The sequence below is a fragment of the Schistocerca cancellata genome, chromosome 1 (assembly GCF_023864275.1).
Source record: "Schistocerca cancellata isolate TAMUIC-IGC-003103 chromosome 1, iqSchCanc2.1, whole genome shotgun sequence".
In the NCBI taxonomy this organism is placed as follows: domain Eukaryota; kingdom Metazoa; phylum Arthropoda; class Insecta; order Orthoptera; family Acrididae; genus Schistocerca; species Schistocerca cancellata.
The window spans coordinates 321,297,153-321,318,248 of NC_064626.1; the positions used below are offsets into that span (position 1 = coordinate 321,297,153).

At 41.5% G+C, this 21,096-nt stretch overlaps 1 protein-coding gene across 2 annotated transcripts in view; it reads left to right on the forward strand.

Moving 5' to 3' along the window:
• LOC126173067 (protein furry) overlaps positions 1–21,096 on the forward strand; it is a 1,238,628-nt gene that overhangs the window by 961,782 nt on the left and 255,750 nt on the right. For both annotated transcript variants that reach the window (XM_049920928.1, XM_049920929.1), the window contains one exon: positions 18,203–18,337. In XM_049920928.1, the coding sequence (XP_049776885.1) occupies positions 18,203–18,337 (135 nt within the window). The remainder of the gene's footprint in view (positions 1–18,202; positions 18,338–21,096) is intronic.

Sequence of the window (21,096 nt, forward strand, 5' to 3'; positions counted from 1 at the left end):
TTGACATTTTGCCGTATTTGGCATTAGCTCAGAGTAGCTGACAAAACTGTTAAAAATGCCAAGTTGACATTCAACGGAAATACAATAAACTTGTTACCCGCCCCGGTGTCGCACGGGTATCAGTAAGTACCTACGGCCGGACGATTTGTTTGGCGCAACGGTAATAGATTATAAATACATAGACCTTCTTCATGAATCTGTCTTTTTATTTGTGAAGACCGTATTTCAGAAAAATATGGCGGGGCACTTAAATTTATAAACTGTGTAGACGAGGCATGTATGAAGTTTATTCATAAAACCGAAGATAATTCACCACAAGATACAAATATATGTAGTGATACTGAATATCTGTTTGTGTCGACTGTGTAATACTTGAAGTAAAATAATTCTTGGCGCGAAACGCACAACGCACTTACTTTGAGGCTGCCAACAGAACTTCGGAAGAGTGAAATTAAATCCGGCCACGCTGCGCGGAACCCGTTGCCTAATGAGATCTTAAGAACAAGCAATTGTAAGCTTGGTTTTAATATTGCGCTCTGAATATTCTGTCAGGAAGCAATGACTTTTGAGTATTTGCTTGAATGATTATAACTGCGAAGATAGTTTCATATTTCATCTAAGGTTAAATCACGCTCACACACAGAACAAGTTACGAAATTGTGCCATAAATCCAAACAAGAAATTAAGTATATGGTTAAGCTGTGTGCAGAAATAGAAATGGGGCGCTACTAGTACGAATTCATGAGGGAACTGGAAATCAGTTTACGATCTGACAGCGGTTATCAAACGTGAACTAAACTTTTGCTTGCCTGCTATCTTGACCGTTGAAGAACTGAATGTACGATCGATCTCTATGTCTTTGGTCCGTCTGTTTATTAGTATGGGTAGGATAGTACATCGGTGCAAAGTAGTTCCCATATAAAATACAATTTATAAAGTCACTTACCTGTATAAAACTACAAAATTATAGTTGGAGTGATTTTGAATGACTGTTAGGCGTCAATCAGGAGCTAAGTTTGAATCGAATTGTTTATTATTAAAACTCTCTTATATGGAGCGTTAAATGAATAATTGCGTTCGGCAGTTGGTAGTTGCACTCAAATACTGTCCTATTACAATTCATAATTAAAGTTCGTTGCTATTCTGCTTCGGTGTCTCGTCACTAAGGCTGTTAAACTTAATAACTCTGCTTAACTCCTGAAAATTTCTAAGTATTTCAACTATGTAGCCATGCGGTTATATGCTGCCCAGAATAACTGAGTCCAATTCGTCTTACTTGTATCTCTACGTAGACACAAGTCGCTCCTTATGGTGACCAAAATCTAGATCTTTTTTCACTTTGCCCCAAACGCAGTTCATTTATGTTTGCGTAGTCCATCATATCTCAACATGTTCGCTTCATAACTGGCTGCCTATACAGTCATTAGTGACGCCAGTAACTATTAATTACATGAGATATGCAGCTGTCATATCCGCTGATTTTAAATGAAAGTGATGCATCATAAGATGCTCTCCAGAGCGATGAGCAATTTGGTATAAAACACGTCGTAACAATTCTTATTTGTGAAATGATAAATGTAGTATTTACGGTTTTTTTTATTTTTTTATTTTTTTTATTGGGTGTTCGACCTTTATTGTACAACAATGATCCTACAAACGCATATAACCCATTGTTTTGCGTTTATGATTTATTGAGTGTCTTCTGGTGCTACCCATACTTCACTATCTTGCACCATTTGGTACGCAGTCACTAAATTTTGATAATGAGAGTCAACTCGAACATAACGGCACACACAAGCATATCGAAAGATAATGCTGAAAGGAAAAGAATACCCTGGCTGCGTACTGTGGCGTGTTATTATTTATTTGTCAATATTATTCAGTGATTGTTTCTACTATATTGATATATTTTGTTAACGCTGGTGGCTAAATAAGTATGTTTATCCACAATATCGTTCTTTCAGTTTACAGAGCTTCTCACCTGCCATCTAAAGGCGTCGTGTTGATTACTGTATTTAAAACAGTAGTAATAATTTTACCCATTTAGTTCATTTTTCAGATAACAATATAAACAACAACTTTTAAAATAATTAGATACAGCGTGGCTCTATTTTTTTTTTTTTACTGTAGTCTATGTGAAATTATTTGTAAAATAGTGTTTTCGTTTTTGCACATATCCACTGGAAATCGAGTTAGTGTTGATTTCATAATAATGTTTATACGTCCTTGCTCATACAGTTAATGTGCCGTAAAGCAAACTTTAGAGAGAGTTTCTCGGCAAAGAGTCGCACCAGCAAGGCACCTACCTGAGCGGGGAAACTTCTTGGATTTGCTGGTTCGTGTCTCCTGCCGCAGCCCTGCACTCAGTCCCTTTGAAAGCATCTAGCGTTCCACTGAATTTTGCCTGCTAAAATTCCAGCGTGACCGTCATCTTTCGTGTTGTATATGATTTAATATTTATCGTAACTTGAAACTAAGTATCGAAATCCAAGCCTCGGATGTTGTTAAAAGTTAGAGGAACCCATAGAGGGTAATAGTGCTGAGGCAGTTTCATATTCTCAATCAAGAACGGTAGAACAAAGTGCAAACCAAACAGCGTTCTGGCTTCCGTGTATTCCCTGTCTGTTTTAAGATTTCATGTTCAGTCCTCCAACTACCTTCCTCAAATTATGTCCACGACAATTTATAGCTATTACTCCTAAGTTGACTTCCCTGAAACCGTCTTCTGATTATAAATTTTATAAACGTGCCGTAAATGTTGCTCTTCGTGCATTAGGAGCACGTCTACAAAAGCCGAAGTTTGCACGCAGTAGACCAGTGTTCAGTAGTTAGGTTATGAACCGAAGATACTTCAGAGTGCAGTAATCAGTCAGTTATCTTCCTTCATCAAATGCATCTGTTATGTACGGAAGTTTGGAAATATTAAATTTATATAAGATATTCCTCCCAACTGTGAAAAATCGTTGGCGATTTGACACACCACACCACATTGGTGGACAGTGGCCTATTGAGCAGTATGGAAAAAGGCTAAATCTGAATTACACTAAATCCTGTTCATTATTTTGAGCTATGTTTCACTTATTCATCATCTGTGATGTATACTACGGTATAATGGTGAATGTACCCTATTCCGTAAGTAGTTTTTTGTAACTTGTAATATAGCGCCCATTTCTGCCTGTTGAGTCCACAGATTAATAACTGGTTGCGTTTTCAAATGGCTGGAAAGAGAGACATACGTTATCAGTGCAGAGAAAGAGATACGGACATCCCGATGCGACCGCTTTGGCAGGTTTCGTGCAGCGGTCCATCATTGTGACTGCCATCGCCACTGTTTGGATTACTGGTTCAGCTTTTAGTCGATAATCGCATTACTGTGCCGCTCCGTAAGTTCGTCGACAGGTTTTCGATAGACGAAGGGTGGAAACCGCGCGTGGAGGGGAATTGCAGGCTATCATCGCTCGCAGCGGCGACGGAAGAATAACAGCGCACGGCCCGCAGCCGGCCGGGCCTGTTGGCACAGCTCTTGTTCCTCGCCAGAGGAAAGAGCCGTCGCCACTGGAAAGCAATCTTTTTCCTTCCTTTGCTTCTACGCTGACAGCATGCGACAATAACTGCAGAACTCCACCAGTAACTAGCAGATATTGCTTCACTCGTATACCTGCTTTCCCAATAATCATCATCCCACATTCCCTTTTTATGCCTGTTGAAGAAGATCGTGGGAGTCATGCGCTCAGCAGGCAGCTGCAGAATGTAATAAAGGTGAAACAACATATCTCAGTTGCCTAACGTCCACCTACGTAGGGACGATCCGCTCTGTAATGCGTCACTTAGACTTCCACTTCCGTCAGTTCTCATCACAAAGTTGTGACAGTTCGTGCTGCCCTTCTCTGAATACGTTCAGTATCCCCTTTTAGACTTGTCTGGTGTGGATTCTCCATACTTGAGCGATATTCTTGTGTGGATCGCAAGTGTGTTTTGTTAGCATTGTCCTTTGCATACTGGCTGCAATTTGCCCAGTTTCCTATCAGTGGACCTGTGTCGTCACCACCTGCTTTATTTACACTTGAGTCTGAGTGGTCATCGGTTTTTGTATCCCGACATACTGCTACACTCAGGTATTTGTATGAGTTGACTGATTCCATCCGTGGCTAATTCATATTGTAGGTCGCTTCTTCTACAGCCATGGGACGTTTTTCAGTTTTAGCGTTTTCAGCTCTTTCTCAACACGGCTGAAACTAATATCGACATTGGCCATATTGGCAGTTGTGCGACAACTAAATCGAGACATTACTCATGTATTTTCCTTTATAAAGGATGATTTGAAAACGCAGTTCACCAATTCTGAATTTGTTTTGGTACCCTCAATTTCATTTTCTGTGTCATCCACGAGTGTCAGGGCGCCAACCTTAGTACCAGTGAACAGCTTTTACATATGGACAGAATTTCTTTGGGTGTTGTGAGAACTTTTTCTATAAGATTCTGCTGCGGTAGTTGTTGATCCAAAAAAAAATGTTCAAATGTGTGTGAAAACTTATGGGACTTAAATGCTAAGGTCATCAATCCCTAAGCTTACAAACTACTTGACCTAAATTATCCTAAGGACAAACACACACCACCCATGCCCGAGGGAGGACTCGAACCTCCGCCGGGACCAGCCGCACAGTCCATGACTGCAGCGCCTAACACCGCTCGGCTAATCCCGCGCGGCAGTTGTTCATCGCTTCACGCGTTGTGTTTGTGACAAACGTACACATTTCATGTAGCATCTCTGTATCTATAAAGCGGTTGTTTTTTTTTTTTTTTACCAATATACAGTAATCGCTGTTTTTGTCAGAGAGACTGAATGTTATGGATGAAGGCACTTTTTCAATCTCAGATCGTGTACTCTTAACATTATAAATAGTCGGTATACGCATTGGCACATTGTCCTTGGCATCTCAGTTCACTATTCCTGTTCTAGAGCGCTATATATACACACATGTGTATTCCTGTATATTCGTAGGTGCCCGCTACATCGTCTTCTCTTGTCTTATTCCTGCAAATAGAAGGAAGCTTGTGAAGTAGTACAGATGTAGTATAGACCACGTGTGAGAAGCCTCTTGTTAGAGGTAATAAATCTCTTCTGCAGTTCTGTGCTGTGGAATCCGCAATTGCCAGTACGTGGAGGCACCTCGCCTCCGCAGCGGTGTAGTGATTTAGAGCTGCTGTTTCCTATTGATGTAAGCGGCCCTCAGCTGCGTGCGGATGTCATGTGAGCATTAGTGCACGGGCTGCCCACGTAGTGCGCTTGTCACTCGGGCAAAGGACGCGACAGCTTCTCTCACGCCAACATCTGCCTCGCGCTCAAAGTCTGTCACTTGTTCGTTATCCCGGCTGTCACGGCGACGGGGCTTAATGTGACTACGTAATGTACTAATGTACTACACCGATTTAGCTCAAACAGGGCACTTGAGCCCCCATTGTTCAAGTACTTACCCACGCAGACATCGAAGGTTGCTCTTCCCATTTAACGTACAGTGGCATTGCTAAAGCCAGACGTTTACATGCGTCAACCTCACTTGGAAAGTCTCGTCATTGCGCACAAACTACCTCGTGTACGACAGCTAATGCAGAACGAATATCCTGGCACGTAATGGAAATAAAGCGAAAATAACTCTCGAAAAAGACACATCTCATACCAGCTGGTAGTGCTGCAAGTGTAAGGCACTTATAGCCCATCCCCCCTAATTCATTCATGCTGTTCACACCTGACTGTATTATTTGATGGGTTGTTATGCAGACTGCTTTTGTGCTGAATTGGAATGTTATGAAACGGGAACACTTTATAAACCGATATCAGTTCAAGAGGTACTAGATTTCCTTGGTATGAACATTCTCGATAGAAGAAAATCACCTACTTAGTTAACCTTATGGTCTAATACACATTGTCAGTTCAATGATGACAGTTAATTATTTTGCCTGGTCTTTGTCTCATTACCGTCTGAATGACGGCAGCCGCACGCCAAATCAGTGAGAGGAGTAACCTTGTAAACGACAGAAGTTTCAGCCATTCATGTTGCTGCACAGGGGACAGCCAAAGTAATGTGAACAGTGGCAGTAATGGGATGGTTGTGTTGGGCGGTCAACAACGCAGATAAGCCACGTGTCGCGTTGGACTGTACGTGTTCAGTACGGACTAGGTATCAATGCAGGTCGTTTACGAGTAGTGCACACTTCGTATTTGCAATCCGAGACCGAAGTCTACGTGCAATGAAAGACCTAACAAGAGTTCCAAAGAGGGCTGATTGTGGGGGCCCGATTAGCTGGAGCATCAGTAATCAAGAAAGCCAACTTACTGAATGTTTCAAGAGCAATTGTTTCAACAGTCGTGACAGCCTGCACAAAACTTGGAAAGCTCATCGTGTAAACGTAATAGTGGGCGAAAATCAAAACTAAATGACGGAGATCGTCGTATGCTAACACGAATTGTTACAAAACAACACAAAACTACGGCGGCTTAAGTGACTGCAGAGCTCAATAGCCATCGTCGAGACCCCGTATCTATCTACACTGTCCGCCGAGAACTCCATAAAGCGAATATTCATGGACGAGCTGCTATACCGAAACCATTAATGACGACAACGAACGCAAAGAAGCTTAAAACATGGTGTCAGGAGCATAAATCCTGGACGGCTGATCAGTGGAAACACGTCATATGGTCCGACGAGTCAATGTTTTCATTATTTCCTACATCGGGTCGGGTTTACGTCTGGAGAACGCCAAAAGAAGCCTACAATCCTGGTTGGTTGATTCCAACGGTTAAGTACGAAGGTGGAAGTGTGATGGTGTGGACAGCCATATCATGGTATTTACAAGTTAAGCTTGCCTGAAGATTTTAAAAGAAACAAATACATATATGTGACACCATCAGTATATCGGAAAATAATGTGTTTGAACTAAAAGGAGGCATGTAACTGAAGGGTGGTGAGTACCATTGGATTACAAGTAACACATGTCTCAGTATTGCGAAATGGAAGGAAAATTAAACCGAGCGTATGACCCTGAAGCTACGACAGAAGTTAAATAGAAAGTTGTTGATTATTACAGAGAATTGTGTGTGTAAATACAACCAATGTGTGTAGCTGACAGGGAGAGTCAAACACAATGGAGCATCTCTTCTAATACTGGTTTAATGGCGCTATCGTGAACTCGGTAGAGATGCATGAGTCAGGAAAAATTTATAGAATGACGATTAATGTTTATGGAGAGAGGAGTCTAGATGACAACAGAAAATCACTATGTGACTATAGGCCAATCAGCGTATTACCTGTGGTATTTAAAGCCTAGAGTACATTGTATCTGAACAGGTATCCTCAAACTTATGACACCTGTAGTATATATCAATCCGGCTTCGAAACACATCATAGCACAGCAACTGATTAATGATATTAAACATGCCATGGACTGGTGAGGTTAGACAGACACTTTGAAAGCAAATATTAACGAACCATCTCGGGCTCGCATAAGTCATCATGGATACATACGCTCTATCGAGAAACCCGCCCCTCCCCGCCGAATTCAACCCTTGGTCTATTGCTTCTCTCTATCTATCTGCATTGAATCATATTTTATGTTTGTTACATTCTTGTAATTTTCACTTATATATTGGTGATAAGGGTAGAGGAAATAAAAAGGACATGGAGGAAGTTAAGGTCAATCGGAAGTAGGTGTGGGATAAAGAAGTATTTCAAATGAAGGTGTTGCAGGAAAAGGAAAGTACAAGATCAAGATCAACTGCACAGAGGAAAGGAGGAGAAACATCAGCGAAGGAATTGAGAAATTCTGGAAGGAGAGGAAAAGACTAACCAGCAAACTGTTTCCCGTGGTCGACAGTAAGTCGAAGTCGAATAATTTAAAAAAATCTAATGACTTCAAGCTTTATCTAAGCTCTAGCCATAAGAACATTGCTTCTGCGTTATTAGCCGTGAATGATAACCTGTGTTCGGTGTTATAATGGACACAAAATATATGTCTTAAATTAAATCCTAAGAAATAACAGGTGATACACATGTTATACTGAGAGCTGATCAGCGAACATTTTCGTGAAACAATCGCTATCATACTCCCTATTGTGGCACAACTTGACTAGAAGAAGGGATCGGTTGGTAGGACATGTTCTGAGGCATCAAGGAATCACCAATTTAGTATTTGAGGGCAGCGTGGATGGTACAAATCGTAGATGGAGACCAAGAGATGAATACACAAAGCAGATTCAGAAGGATGTAGGTTGCAGTAGGTATTGGGAGATGAAGCTTGCAGTGGATAGAGTAGCATGGAGAGCTGCATCAAACCAGTCTCAGGACTGAAGACCACAACAACATATATATATATATGTGTGTGTGTGTGTGTGTGTGTGTGTGTGTGTGTGTGTGTGTGTATATATATTGTGTGTGTGTTTTGCAGCATTGGCGCATTAAGGACGTCTGGTTAGATGTAGGAGAATGCCTGAAGGTCGTAATCTGCCATGTGAGATAAATGCAAAAGAAAATAGCTCTGACAAACTGGTTTGAAAACCATGATTCTCGTAGCATTATTGTTTCATAAATATTTCTGTATACTATCAAAAAGCTACTAAATCTTCATTATGCTACAATTTGTTTTGACAGTTTATGTCATAATCTAGTTTTTGGGGGATTACATAAAAATATCTTTTGTCAAAGCTGTGTTGCACGGCCTAAAGAAGGTACATTAGTATTCTAATTTAATTGTATAACATATGACGAATTATGAAAATTTTTCATTGAGTAGGTACCTTGTACAACAAGCTACATGATTTGTGTCATATACCTGTGCATAAAATAGTTAAACCAAGAACCCCTTTCCGTCCAAGTGAACACTACTGACACACGTCTGCAAGTTGGAGAGGTACGTTGACCGTTGTAACCGTTAAGGTCCCAATTCGCAAAAGACTAAAGCGTCCACTCCCTTGTAGCATTGCGAAACTTCGTAATAGACCAGAACAGTTTCAGTTGGCTGCATACGTCGTGTGTTATGAAATTCCAGTCAACGGATGTGCAGCCCATTTTCCAGAAAGCAGAGAGACGACTAGTATTGGGGGTGACCGCGTGAAATGAGACCCGAGACGTTAGCGAGAGAATAATTTCATGGTACAATCATTGTGTGCACGGCGAGTTGGGGACAGCCAAGAGAGCAGAGGCGATATTGTCAACTTGCATTACGAGTGACTTCTCTTCGTTTCCGCAGAATACGTGAAGTATTTTAAGAATAACAGACCGTGCTGGGGGCTCTCCTATACTGCGGCGGCGTGTAAACAAGAATCCTACTTGCCTTTAGGATGTTGTAACATAATGGGCCACTGTACAAGATGCCACACTTCCTGTTGCGCTGCTACTCACGTAGACGAGCCGTCAGGCACACCAGAAGTGCGTACAGTCACAGTAATAAAAAATATTGTTAATCGTTACGCCTGACTCTTCACTTTAGATTCCAGAGTTCTTGAGAGTCCTAACGGTTTCTGAAGAAAAGTTGTAAAGTAAGTCAAACCATCTACACAGTTCCACTCCCTTTTAGTGAATTCACGTTGAAATGGTTCAAATGGCTCTGAGCACTATTGGACTTAACATCTGAGATCATCAGTCCCCTAGAACTTAGAACTACTTAAACCTAACTAACCTAAGGACATCACACACATCCATGCCCGAGGCAGGATTCGAACCTGCGATCGTAACGGTCGCGCGGTTCCAGACTGAAGCGCCTAGAACCGCTCGGCCACATCGGCCGGCTTGAATACGTGTATATTGTTGCTTGACAGGAAGGTAAATTTAGGCTCGGAAAAAAAGTATATAAACAAACATACTTTACAATATGCAACGCAGGCGTAAATGACTTACGTCAACAAATGGTTCAAATGGCTCTGAGCACTATGCGACTTAACTTCTGAGGTCATCGGTCGCCTAGAACTTAGAACTAATTAAAACTAACTAACCTAAGGACATCACACACATCCATGCCCGAGGCAGGATTCGAACCTGCGACCGTGGCGGTCGCTCGGTTCCAGACTGTTAACAGCGAGAAATTCATTCGCGGCAAATAAATTATATACATGAGCGTTTAGTCGGAGATAATCCTCAACTGCTACAGAGTATTGGCGATTTTATTTGATGCTGATTGTTTTTTCTTAATATTTTTATTAGAGAAATTGATTTCCTTTACTTTATAATAAGATATCACTACGATCATATGGAAAAATTTTCTTTTATTATGAAAAGTTTCTCCATAATTAGGAACATATGTGAATTTGTTAGCTGGTCGTAATGTATCGCAACGATAATGCAACCTCAGATATCTGCGAACGCAGTCATTAACTACAGTCATTAACTACTGAAGAGAATCATATAAACAAATGTTTGCTTTCTAAACAAAACTCAAATCCCAATTAAGAAAGATTTCAATTCGTTTCCTTTAACTATTTTTTCGTTTCCTTTAACTATTTTTTCTGGTTGGCCTACTCGTTAAGTACGTTTATCACCTTTTCTTTCCTGCTTTGATTATGATGTAGCAAATACGCGACCAACCGACTCTTCACCGACCAAAGATATGAATACTCTTTACTTGTCATTAACTGGTTCTAGCCAGTTACTTTCCTTAGAGATTTTTCTCCACCTTCAGCGAAATTAACTTACACAAGTAACGGGCAAGGCGAACTCTATATTGCGGTTTATTGGTAGAATCCTGAAGTGATGCTGTCCTTCAACAAAGGAAATTGCTTACAATACTTTAGTTCGTCCGGTCTTAGAGTATTGTTCCTCTGTATGGGACCTTTACCAGTTGGGTCTCATTCAAGAGATTGAAAAGGTCCAAAGAAGGGCGGCAAGATTCGTGGCTGGAACATTTAGCCATCCCGAGAGCTTTACAAATCTCATAGAAGGTTTGAATGCAACACACTTGCAGATAGACGACGCGGTACACGGAAGGGGCTGCTCACTAAATTCCGAAATCCGATCTTCGCCGAGGATGTAGAGCATATATTATTACCACAAACTTTCAAATCGCGCAATGATCACCATTCAAAGATAGGGGAAATCAGAGCTCGTACTGCGGCGTTCAGACAGTCGTTTTCCCCACGTACGACCGCGAGTGGAACGGAGGGGGGAAATATGACTTTGGCGCGAATTGTGCCCTCCACCACACACCCCTTGGAGGCTAGCGGAGTATATATCTAGATGTACACATGTAGCAATTGTGACTTTAGCTTTCCTAGGCAAAAATGAAATTTGTAAATGTCTCTTTCTCTTAGTAATAATAAGTTTGCCTAGTATGTAGTATCCAAACATTTCGATCACAGGCCAAAAATGTTACTACCTACTGAAATTAACAGTTAATAGGAATTCTTTATTTTAGTTTACCCTTCTTCACAAGACGTAGCTAGTTTATTTGAACTACATATGTTTCAGTATAGTTAAATGTAGACTGTGTGCGGGTGCCAGCAACAAAACTAGTTATTCCCCCCACGAACAGTAATGAAACAAAACAAAAAAGACACAAAAATCCTCTGCGCCACCGTCTCTTTAGTCCCTGAAAATTATACAATTCAACAAAGCTCTGCCTGTTGCGGCGTTGGCGATTCGCGACCCACTACAGCTCCTAAAATGAAATTTGGCCACTCGTCTGTAATAGTCAATCGAGTCTCAGTTTTGCTAAATGCTGTTCGTTCGATGGTTCCTCTTTTTCTTGAATCAACGGTCAAGGGCAGGATCAACTCAAATAATTGTGTGCAAAGTCAATATTAACAAGCCAAGTAATTCTGGTCGTAATCTGCTATCTCTTATACGCCTGTGTATCGACTCAATACCTCGCTCGAGACACCACAGAAATCGTCCAATTATCCACAAAATAAAAGCAAAAACCCAGCTTCCTCTGGGAGTGCTTTCAGCCAACTAGAAGGATGACACAAAATCCGGGTGACTTCCGATACAATCAGTTACACCGAGAACTATCATCAAACGAAGACTTATTTACTACAGTTCCTTCCACGTAAACCATTAGTCATTACTTCCGCCCACAAAATACTGTTAATCAATAAAGATCTGCCTTGCCAGTACTAAACATTTCGTAGATGCAGGCCCTATCAGCGGCACCTACTCGAACAAAGTAGATCATAACTCGGTCTTGGGAGAAAAAATTTCGCAGCCAAGCCGGTTAACGGTAGTCTCTTCACAACATTCGGTTTACCGAACCCGTCAGTGCGCTTATCAAAAAGTCTGGCACCACCAGACCACAAGTCAGAACTCAACCAAGACTCGTGCTACTTCGTGGATTTATCTCCTTTTGGCCTCCAACGAACCAGTATCTATAACACTGTTATAACAAAGATACACAATATATAATACTCGCAGTTTTACATGATCAGACCTTGTTTCCAAATCGATATGCACTCGGATGCCGAACAAGAGTAAAGACGAACTTACACTGTGCCCATGACACAGCATACTCGCTGTATGAAACTCTACTGGTAAATACTTCAACCAGTTTTAATTTACGTACGATGACTGAGACTACAGTCTTAGTCGAAATATCAATCTCTGCGTGAGCCACAACTTCTTTTAAATTTTTTATCTACCATTCGGTTAGGCGATTACAGTATCATCATAAGGGGGTTCTGTATGGTAACCTACATCTACTAGTACATATACTCCCCAAACCATTGTACATTTTGTGTTGGAAGGTACATAGAACGACTAGTTGGATCCCGGGATCAACAACACGCAACTATAATTCATACTATCACTATCATATTATCAAACGAACACCCAGTAAGCATGTCATCGCTGCTGCGCGAAAGTGTACATCGCCTGAAAACAATCACGCAACAGTCAGCCGGTATTATAGAAAGTATGAACATACACATATACAGGATTTTTCACAATTCCTATTACGGGTTTGCAGAGGTTGTAGACGGAACTTAGGAGGTAAAATTTTGATAAGAAACCCATGGCCGGAAATGTACCGTTTGGATGTAGGCGTAACATAAGTCTTCAAATCACTTTCAAATCTCCCGCTTCCCGGTACGCACACAGCAAACACAACGAGCTGTGACCTGTGTGCTCGACACAGGTCCGTGGCACGGGCATTGTTTCGAGTACTCGTCAATGGGTCTTCTTGTGCGTGACGACGGACGTCCTCTTTAATGTCGGGAGTGCGTCTCGTCCTTGAAATAGCAGCCACCCCTCCCAGTTGCCGGACGTACCATTTTGTCACAGCTGTTGTAAGCGAACGAAAGTGGTATGTGATGCCATAATTACAACAGACACCATCGATGGTTACCTTTCCTCAGTTTGTGGGCGTCCGTGAAGTTGGAGATTTGAAAGTGATCCGAACTTGAAACTCATTTTGAATCCAAACGGTACATATCCGGTCATTTGAATCCAAAAGGTACATATCCGGTCTCAGGTGCTTTACCAAAAGTTTATGTGCTAAGTCTCTTATACAATCCCTAGAAGCCTGTAATAGGAATAGTGAAACACCGTATGTATATATTCTGCAAGCCACTGTACAGTGCATGGCGGAGGGCAGCTCTTATCATTATTAGCGATTTTCGGTCCTATTCCGTTCGCACATTGAGCGAGGGGAAAATGGCTGTCTGTGTGGCTGTCTAAGCGCCCTGATATCTCTTTCCTTATTTTCATGATTTCCGAACGTTCTGTTACAATTTCAAAAGGGCTATAACGTCCTGTTACGATCACGACAATGCTACTCAAAATTCGTTGGATATCTTTCATCATGTCTACTTGATAACGACTTCAAATGCTGGAACAACATGGAAGTGGAACTGCTCATTATGATGTAACGAATTGGAAAGATGATCATGTGAATTGTGACTGAGAACGTGGTTGCCACATAGCGAACATTCTTACTTGTACCAAACTGCGGACGACAACACTTTTTTTTTTGTAAAAACGTGAATTATGTCGCAAATATTCCACAAACTGATAAATTCGCATCGATTTCGTTAAATCTTACCATCTTCTTAGAACACAATTTCATACACCAAGCCTTTGATTCTAGGATATGCACGTGATATTGTACACGTCATTCCCCCACTGAACAAAATTTCGTTGTGCTGCAGTATCTGTCGAAATACATCTTAAAAATACGTCCTTAAACATATCGTTATAAATATATTGCCAAAAGTATATTTTCAAAAATACAGTTTCAAAAATATTTCTTTTTAGGATAATACGGCAGATAGTTGGGATTAGGCCTTGACTGCTTATGTACAGCACTTCGTCGAATAACTGGAAGAATACATGTAAATTAAATTCGTTTTCTTCATTTAATAAATACTCAAGGTTTTTCTCCTTTTCTACGAAAATTTCCAATTTCTCCAAGACGTTTAGCAAAGGCTGTTAATCTTTTCATACTGTCTTGAATCTACCTAAACTATGCTTAGTTGTTTTCAAATGCCCACCCAGTGCTGCACGTTTGGAATTTAAATTGCAGTATTCTTTATAACGTACTTTAAACGCTCTTTCTTTCTGTTTGGCCATTGTACGTGCTCTGACAATTTTGACTATTCTTTTTATATTCTCCTGAATTCCTGTATTTGTCCTTAAGCACATTCTCTTTGTGTTTTAAAGCATATCTAATGCGATTTCTTGTCCGAAATGCGACGTTATATTTTCGTCTTGGGAAGAATCTCGCAATACGATGTTACAGGACGTTTATATAATAGAGTAATATACCGTTTATTTTCTACTGGACTGCCTGTATTGTTGTGCTTTGGCTGTGGTACAATTTCATCACATCATGTTCTTGATAATTGTTCCTTAGTGCTATCTTCTTGGTTGTCTACAATTCTTACCTATTTCTTCACCAGTGAGTGCTAACTGTAACATTCTGCGTAAAGCTTAGTAAAAATACGCTTTTTTGTACTGGGTTTCATGATTTTAATTATTCCCAAATACGTTGGCTTCCTGTTGACTTTAAAAATATGTTTACCATCCGATCTACTGACAAATGGAGAAAATCAGATCTACAATCAGTTTCATGTTCAACTTTGTCGATATTTTTGGGTGCATTTGGTTAAGTTTGTCAGTGACTTCATTTAAATTTTGTTTGGTTCCTCAAAATAAAACTATACTGTCATCATTATATCGGTGATAATACAGTATTTTCCCTTTTATATCAGGTAACTTCTGAAAACTCAAATTTCCAATCATTAAGGAAAATTTCTGACAAAATGCTTGATAAACGATTACCCATTGCTAACCTCATGTAAATTTTCCCATTAAATCAAGCCTAACCTGCAGAAAGTCTATCAACTCTACGATCCCACTTACTGCCATAGTTTTATGGTTTCGCAAATCACTTTTAATTATTTCTAATGTTTCGCGGTATATTCAACATATTTGTAACATCCGAAGAGCCGAAAATTGGGGTATTCATATTTGCTACACACTTCGCAAATTGGATGCTATTTTTAATGCTAAAAGTCTTGTCAAATTTGTACATACTTTTAAGTTTTTTATCAAGTAATTTAGTTCGATATTGGAAGAATATTCGTTATTATTAATAAGTCTAATTGACTTTCAGGTTTGTGTAATTTAATCTGGGCTCTTGCAGTGGGAAGGCTTGTTTTCATTAACATTAGTCTACGTCAGTAAAACGTACCTAGTGCGACCTGCGGCTGTCCTGGAAAACTTAATTTCAGCAGCCGCTATTTCTCCTGTGGTTATGTCAGGAAACACCGTATACGAGTACATTACAGAATGAGATTTTCACTCTGCAGCGGAGTGTGCACTGATATGAAACTTCTTGGCAAATTAAAAATGTGTGCCGGACCGAGACGAACTCGGGACCTTTGCCATTCGCGGGCAAGTGCTCTACCATCTGAGCTACCCAAGCACGACTCACGACCCGCCCTCACAGCTTCAGTTCTGCCAGAACCTCTTCTCTTACCCTCCAGACTTCGCAGAAGCTCTTCCGCGAACCTTGCAGAACTAGCACTCCTGGAAGAAAGGATATTGCGGAAATATGGCTTAGCCACAGCCGAAATATAGCTTAGCCACAGCCCGTGGGATGTTTCCAGTAGAGATTCTGTGAAGCTTGGAAGGTATGAAACGTGGTACTGGCAGAAATGAAGCTGTGAGAACGGGTCGTGAGTTTTGCTTGGGTAGCTCAGATGGTAGAGCACTTGCCCGCGAAAGGCAAAGGTCTCGAATTCGAGTCTCGGTCCGGCACACAGTTTTAATCTGCCAGGAAGTTTCACGACTACATTGACATGGAATGATCGTATGGCATTTTTAGACTCTGGCGTCGCTAGCACAAGAACTGCACGTCGGACTCTGTGTCACTTTTATGATGATCGCATACTTCCAACTTATAACAGAGGCGGGTCCCCGATTAATCCTGTTAGTACTGAAGGAAAATGATTCCGACAGATCCGAATAAACTGCCGGCAGACCTCTTATCGCGTTCTTGTTTAATATTGCACCTCCGACGACTTTGACAATAGAGTAACATACTGCAAAATTCCTTGGGCTACGATTCCCTCCAATAAGGAATCAGAAAAACAAAGCAAAACTTCCCGAATGAGGACTTCTGTCGTTAATTTCAGTTGCGGTTTTGCTTTCCATAGCTGCAGAGAAAGTTTCATAACGCCTCAGATGACCCTAACAGGGCGTAAAATTACTTCCTGTCCTCACCCAGCCTCATTTCACAGTCGAGAGGTTCGAAACTTCCGCCTGTGGACAGCCAGAGAAGCGCCCAGTTATTTTCCTGTTGCTCGGATTTGTTTGAGATGTATCCCTCGGCGTTGCATCACCGTTCACTCTGGGACTCGTAATATGTTAACTTTATTTTTACGTCACATTAGTTGAGCGTCAAAGGAGAGAAGAATTGTCTACGATAACGTGGTCTTTTAAGTTTCTTTCTTTGTACATAACTGAACCAGAGAACAGGTACACATATTGTAGGAATATGTATCAACGTGTGTGTGTTGACACTCATTATAGTAGAAACCACGCCACGCCTAATATTTTAGATGATACTCAATGTTTTGAAATCTTCACTTCGATATGACGCTCGACAGAAAATGCCTCACTTTATAACGAACCGTGGACTTTAGAAGCTCGTGCTGATTTATAAGTTTATCTTCCTGAACTTCTACCGTAGTAATATTATTCGCAATAACAGTAAAGTACACACTTACACTGATATGCTAAAGGCCTTTCTCAGCGTCTTATCGTGCGATAGAATTTGTAATTATTGAGACACTGTTATGTCATTATCTCGCCCACAACGCATTCAGCTATTCTCCCAGGTGTTAAGTACACCACAGAAGTTGTAGAAACCGAAGTCCAGTCTTTAACACGCGACGAAGTCCAGTCTTTAACACGCGACTCGCAATGTTTCAACAGCATAATGCACAATCGTGTGTTGCTGAGTATGTCTCAGCCTTTCTTCGCCTTACAGGTCACGTGCTTAAATCAAGCGGAGCATCAGCACGTTATAATTGGCACTTCAGTGTCTTCTGACAATTAGTACCGACGAACTCTTCGTGAGTTCGGACACAAATAGCAGTCCAAATCTGCAAACACTTTGTCTTACTTTGAACGTACCGATTCGTAACACGTACATACTCTTACTTAAGGTCACTATAGTATTGACACTATTCTGAGTTTGGCCCGATAACGCAGCTTATTTACTGAAAATTTAACCATTCGTTTGCTGCCAGTCACGGATGACATTAATTTTATGAATTATTTATTTATGTGTTCTGGCTGTTAGCTCAAGCTAGGGCATCTTAAATCTGGTGGTGTTCATTCGGTAATTCTTCTCGATGCTTTTCAGAGGAATTGTTACCCAGTCGTTACAGCTACAGCTTATGGACAGTGGCGGAGTTTTGCCTTTAAATTAACTGCGACTGTGCTTTAGAAATAGAATTTTCTACCTCGTTAACAGCCGAAGTAGCGAATTCTGAACGTAAAGCGGAAGCTCTCCTCTAGACATGCCACCTGCAGCGGAGCTGTACGGTTAATTGGCTTCTCGTCGTTAGTGAAGTGAAGTGAGTGACTTGCTTTTCATGTCTGCGCCTTTGTGTCGGCGTGCCTCGCTGCTCTGAGCTTATAACTCTGTTTTGTAAGCCAATTTCATCTATTTACGCATCCTACAGCATTTAACATGTATTGTTTTTTTCCCGCAGTTTGCCGACGTCCACCCGAAGGAGACTGAGGAGGTATGGGCAACGCTTTGTTCCTGTTGGCCCAACAACCTCAAAGTCATCATTCGGTATCTGATCATCGTATCCGGAATGGCGCCCAACGAGTTGCTGCCCTATGTAAGTATCCGCGGCACTTTTGGTTCTACTGTTTCTAGAGACAGTAAGACAGATCCCCGTAATGTGCAGTTCTTAGGCTACAATCATACTTCATACAACTTACACCGCCAACAGAAGTTCAAGTCGTTTTTTCCTTCATGTGTAACGTTAGCTACCCGTTCCTCTGTCCCCGTTATGTTCGCCATTGTGCACACCGGAGTCAGTCTCCAGTAGTATGGGGAAGAAGTCTTCCTGTGGCCTGGGGATAAAGCGCTGGTCTTTCCTTACCACTATTAAACCTGTAGTGGTCTGTGCGTAATAGGCTGATTTCAGCGGCGAGTAATTTTCCTGTGGCCGCCGATGTTTTCCAGTGCCCACCGAGAAGAAACTTAACGATAGTCCTGTCAGGGAGCACCACATTACAAAAGCGCAGTTACCGGGAGCAGGAAACGGTCAATTGAAATGCCTATTTCTGTTGCTGAGGTTGATCGGCTGAAAGGGTTAATAGGAAATACTTTCGTGGAGTCGGCCGTCAGCCCTCGTGAGGTTGAGGTGGTATATCGTGGACTCTGTGTGACGAAGTTGTCGTTTTAAAGAGTTGCGAGCTAGCGGTCCTTCATGACCAAGAAATTCGGAAGGACTATAAGAATCTGAAGTGCGTTTCCACTGGCCGGCGTGTAATTCTGTTTAATCCATCTTCGGTTTTCTAAGCGATAGTTGCCTTTTAGTGAACGTGCAAGTGCTCTATAGGAAAAGGCATTTTATTTGTATCAGAGCGGCGAGCTATTAGCTACCTGAAAATAGTGTTCACCGATCGACACGCCCTTGCCGAGGTTTCACTGAAGCAAATAATTTGTTTCCATGTAAATCTGTGTTTCCCCTTTGCATGTCTGCTTGACCTATTGACGTTGAATGCATTCCTGTTTTGTTGCTGTAGAGATTATTGGCGGAAGTTGCTGGGAGGCAGTTGGAGGAGATCTACGAACTGTCCGTGATGTACATATTCCAGTCGAGCATTCATATCTAATAATCTCCCCTGAAAACAGTTAAACAGCTTCAGGATTTTAAATTATAGACTTTGGAGTAGTGGCGAGTTTTAACCCCATCTCGAGAGCCAAATCTGGACTGGCATCCCTAATTTAAACTGCTCTCGTAGGTCTGGTAGCGCAGTAAATTAATCCTTGTCCGCCAATAAATGTTTCCGATTAACTCGGTGGATCGTTACTTGGCGTAATTTGTGCGGCTCGCCGCACATCGCTTGGGTGCGGGGATTCTGGCTGCGGCCGCGCGTGAGAGTTCGCCCGGTGCCACTGTATCTTCCAGAGTTCCGTCCCTCTCACACTGCCCCACCGTCTACTTCCCCATAATGTGCGTGTCCCGCACTTAGCAGAGTTCTGCTTTGTCTCCCGCAAGCTCGCGTGTAGCAGGACACGACATTGCTTCATCCTAGTCCACTTTATGCAATAGCTACTTAACTCGTAGCGCCACAGAACTCGATTTTTCACTGAAACATAAATGCACTAGATCAGGGGTCTCCAAACTTCTTAGTCCGCGGGCCACATTGCCTCCTTCACGAAGTCATAAGGGCCAAGATCTACCTAGTGGGGTTAAAGCACCCTAGCACTCCATGATCACCGTAATGTAAGGCTAAAGGAAATATGAAATCGCAAAAATCTAAGGTTGTGGGAATAGCTAGCACTGAAACGAACTACGATTATTTTTTAATTACATAATTTTGATTGGTGGACGTACCAGACCGAAATTCTGGCGTATTTTATTCTGGCGAATTTCACCGACAAAAAAATGTGTCACTGCACATTCTTCATGAAAGCGTCTTTCAAAGTTAACGAAATCTCAAAATCATTGTTAGCAACACTATTACTGCAAGACGTAACAGAGGTAGAGTATGTCAACGCATTGTTATTTCAAGCGGCGCAACAATAAGTTTAGTTTTGTAGTCTTGTAGCGAGTAGCAGAGCCAATGTCGCGGTGTATTGGTCGCGATAGGCCTCGAAACTCAATTGTTGGCAGTATAGATACCACCTCAAATATTTGGCGGGCCGGATACCGTGGATGTCTGGCCAGCTAACGCGGGCCGTAGTTTGGAGACCCCTGCACTAGATTGTGCTTTAGTGCACTCAAAGTCGTTGGCTAATTGTGGCAAACTGATTTATTAGGTGGCTACTTATTTTAATATAGCGGGTGATCAAAAAGTCAGTATAAATTTTAAAACTGAATGAATCACGTAATAATGTAGATAGAGAGGTACAAATTGACACACATGCTTGGAATGACATGGGGTTTTATTAGAACCAACAAAATACAAAAGTCCAAAAAATATCCGACAGATGGCGCTTCATCTGATCAGAATTTCATCCCTAGAGATGTCGATCGATCACGATGCACTTGCGACTTAGGTAACCCCAAAGCCAATAATCGCACGAAATGAGGTCTGGGGACCTGGGAGGCCAAGCATGACGAAAGTGGCGGCTGAGCACACGATCATCACCAAACGACGCGCATCTGTCGGACATTTTGTGAACTTTTTTTTTTTTCTTCTCTGTCCATCGCCTTCATTCTCCAATTTCTTATTCCCATCGCGTTTAGATCTTCCATAACGTCCAGCCACCTGTTCCTAGGTCTACCTCTTCTCCTTCTCCCGTCAGGTTTTTCCATGAAAACTTTCTTGACACTCCGAGTTTCTGGCATTCTCTGTACATGTCATGTCCATCTTATTCTTCTCTGCTTAGTTAAACTAAATTATCTATAGAGATGATAAG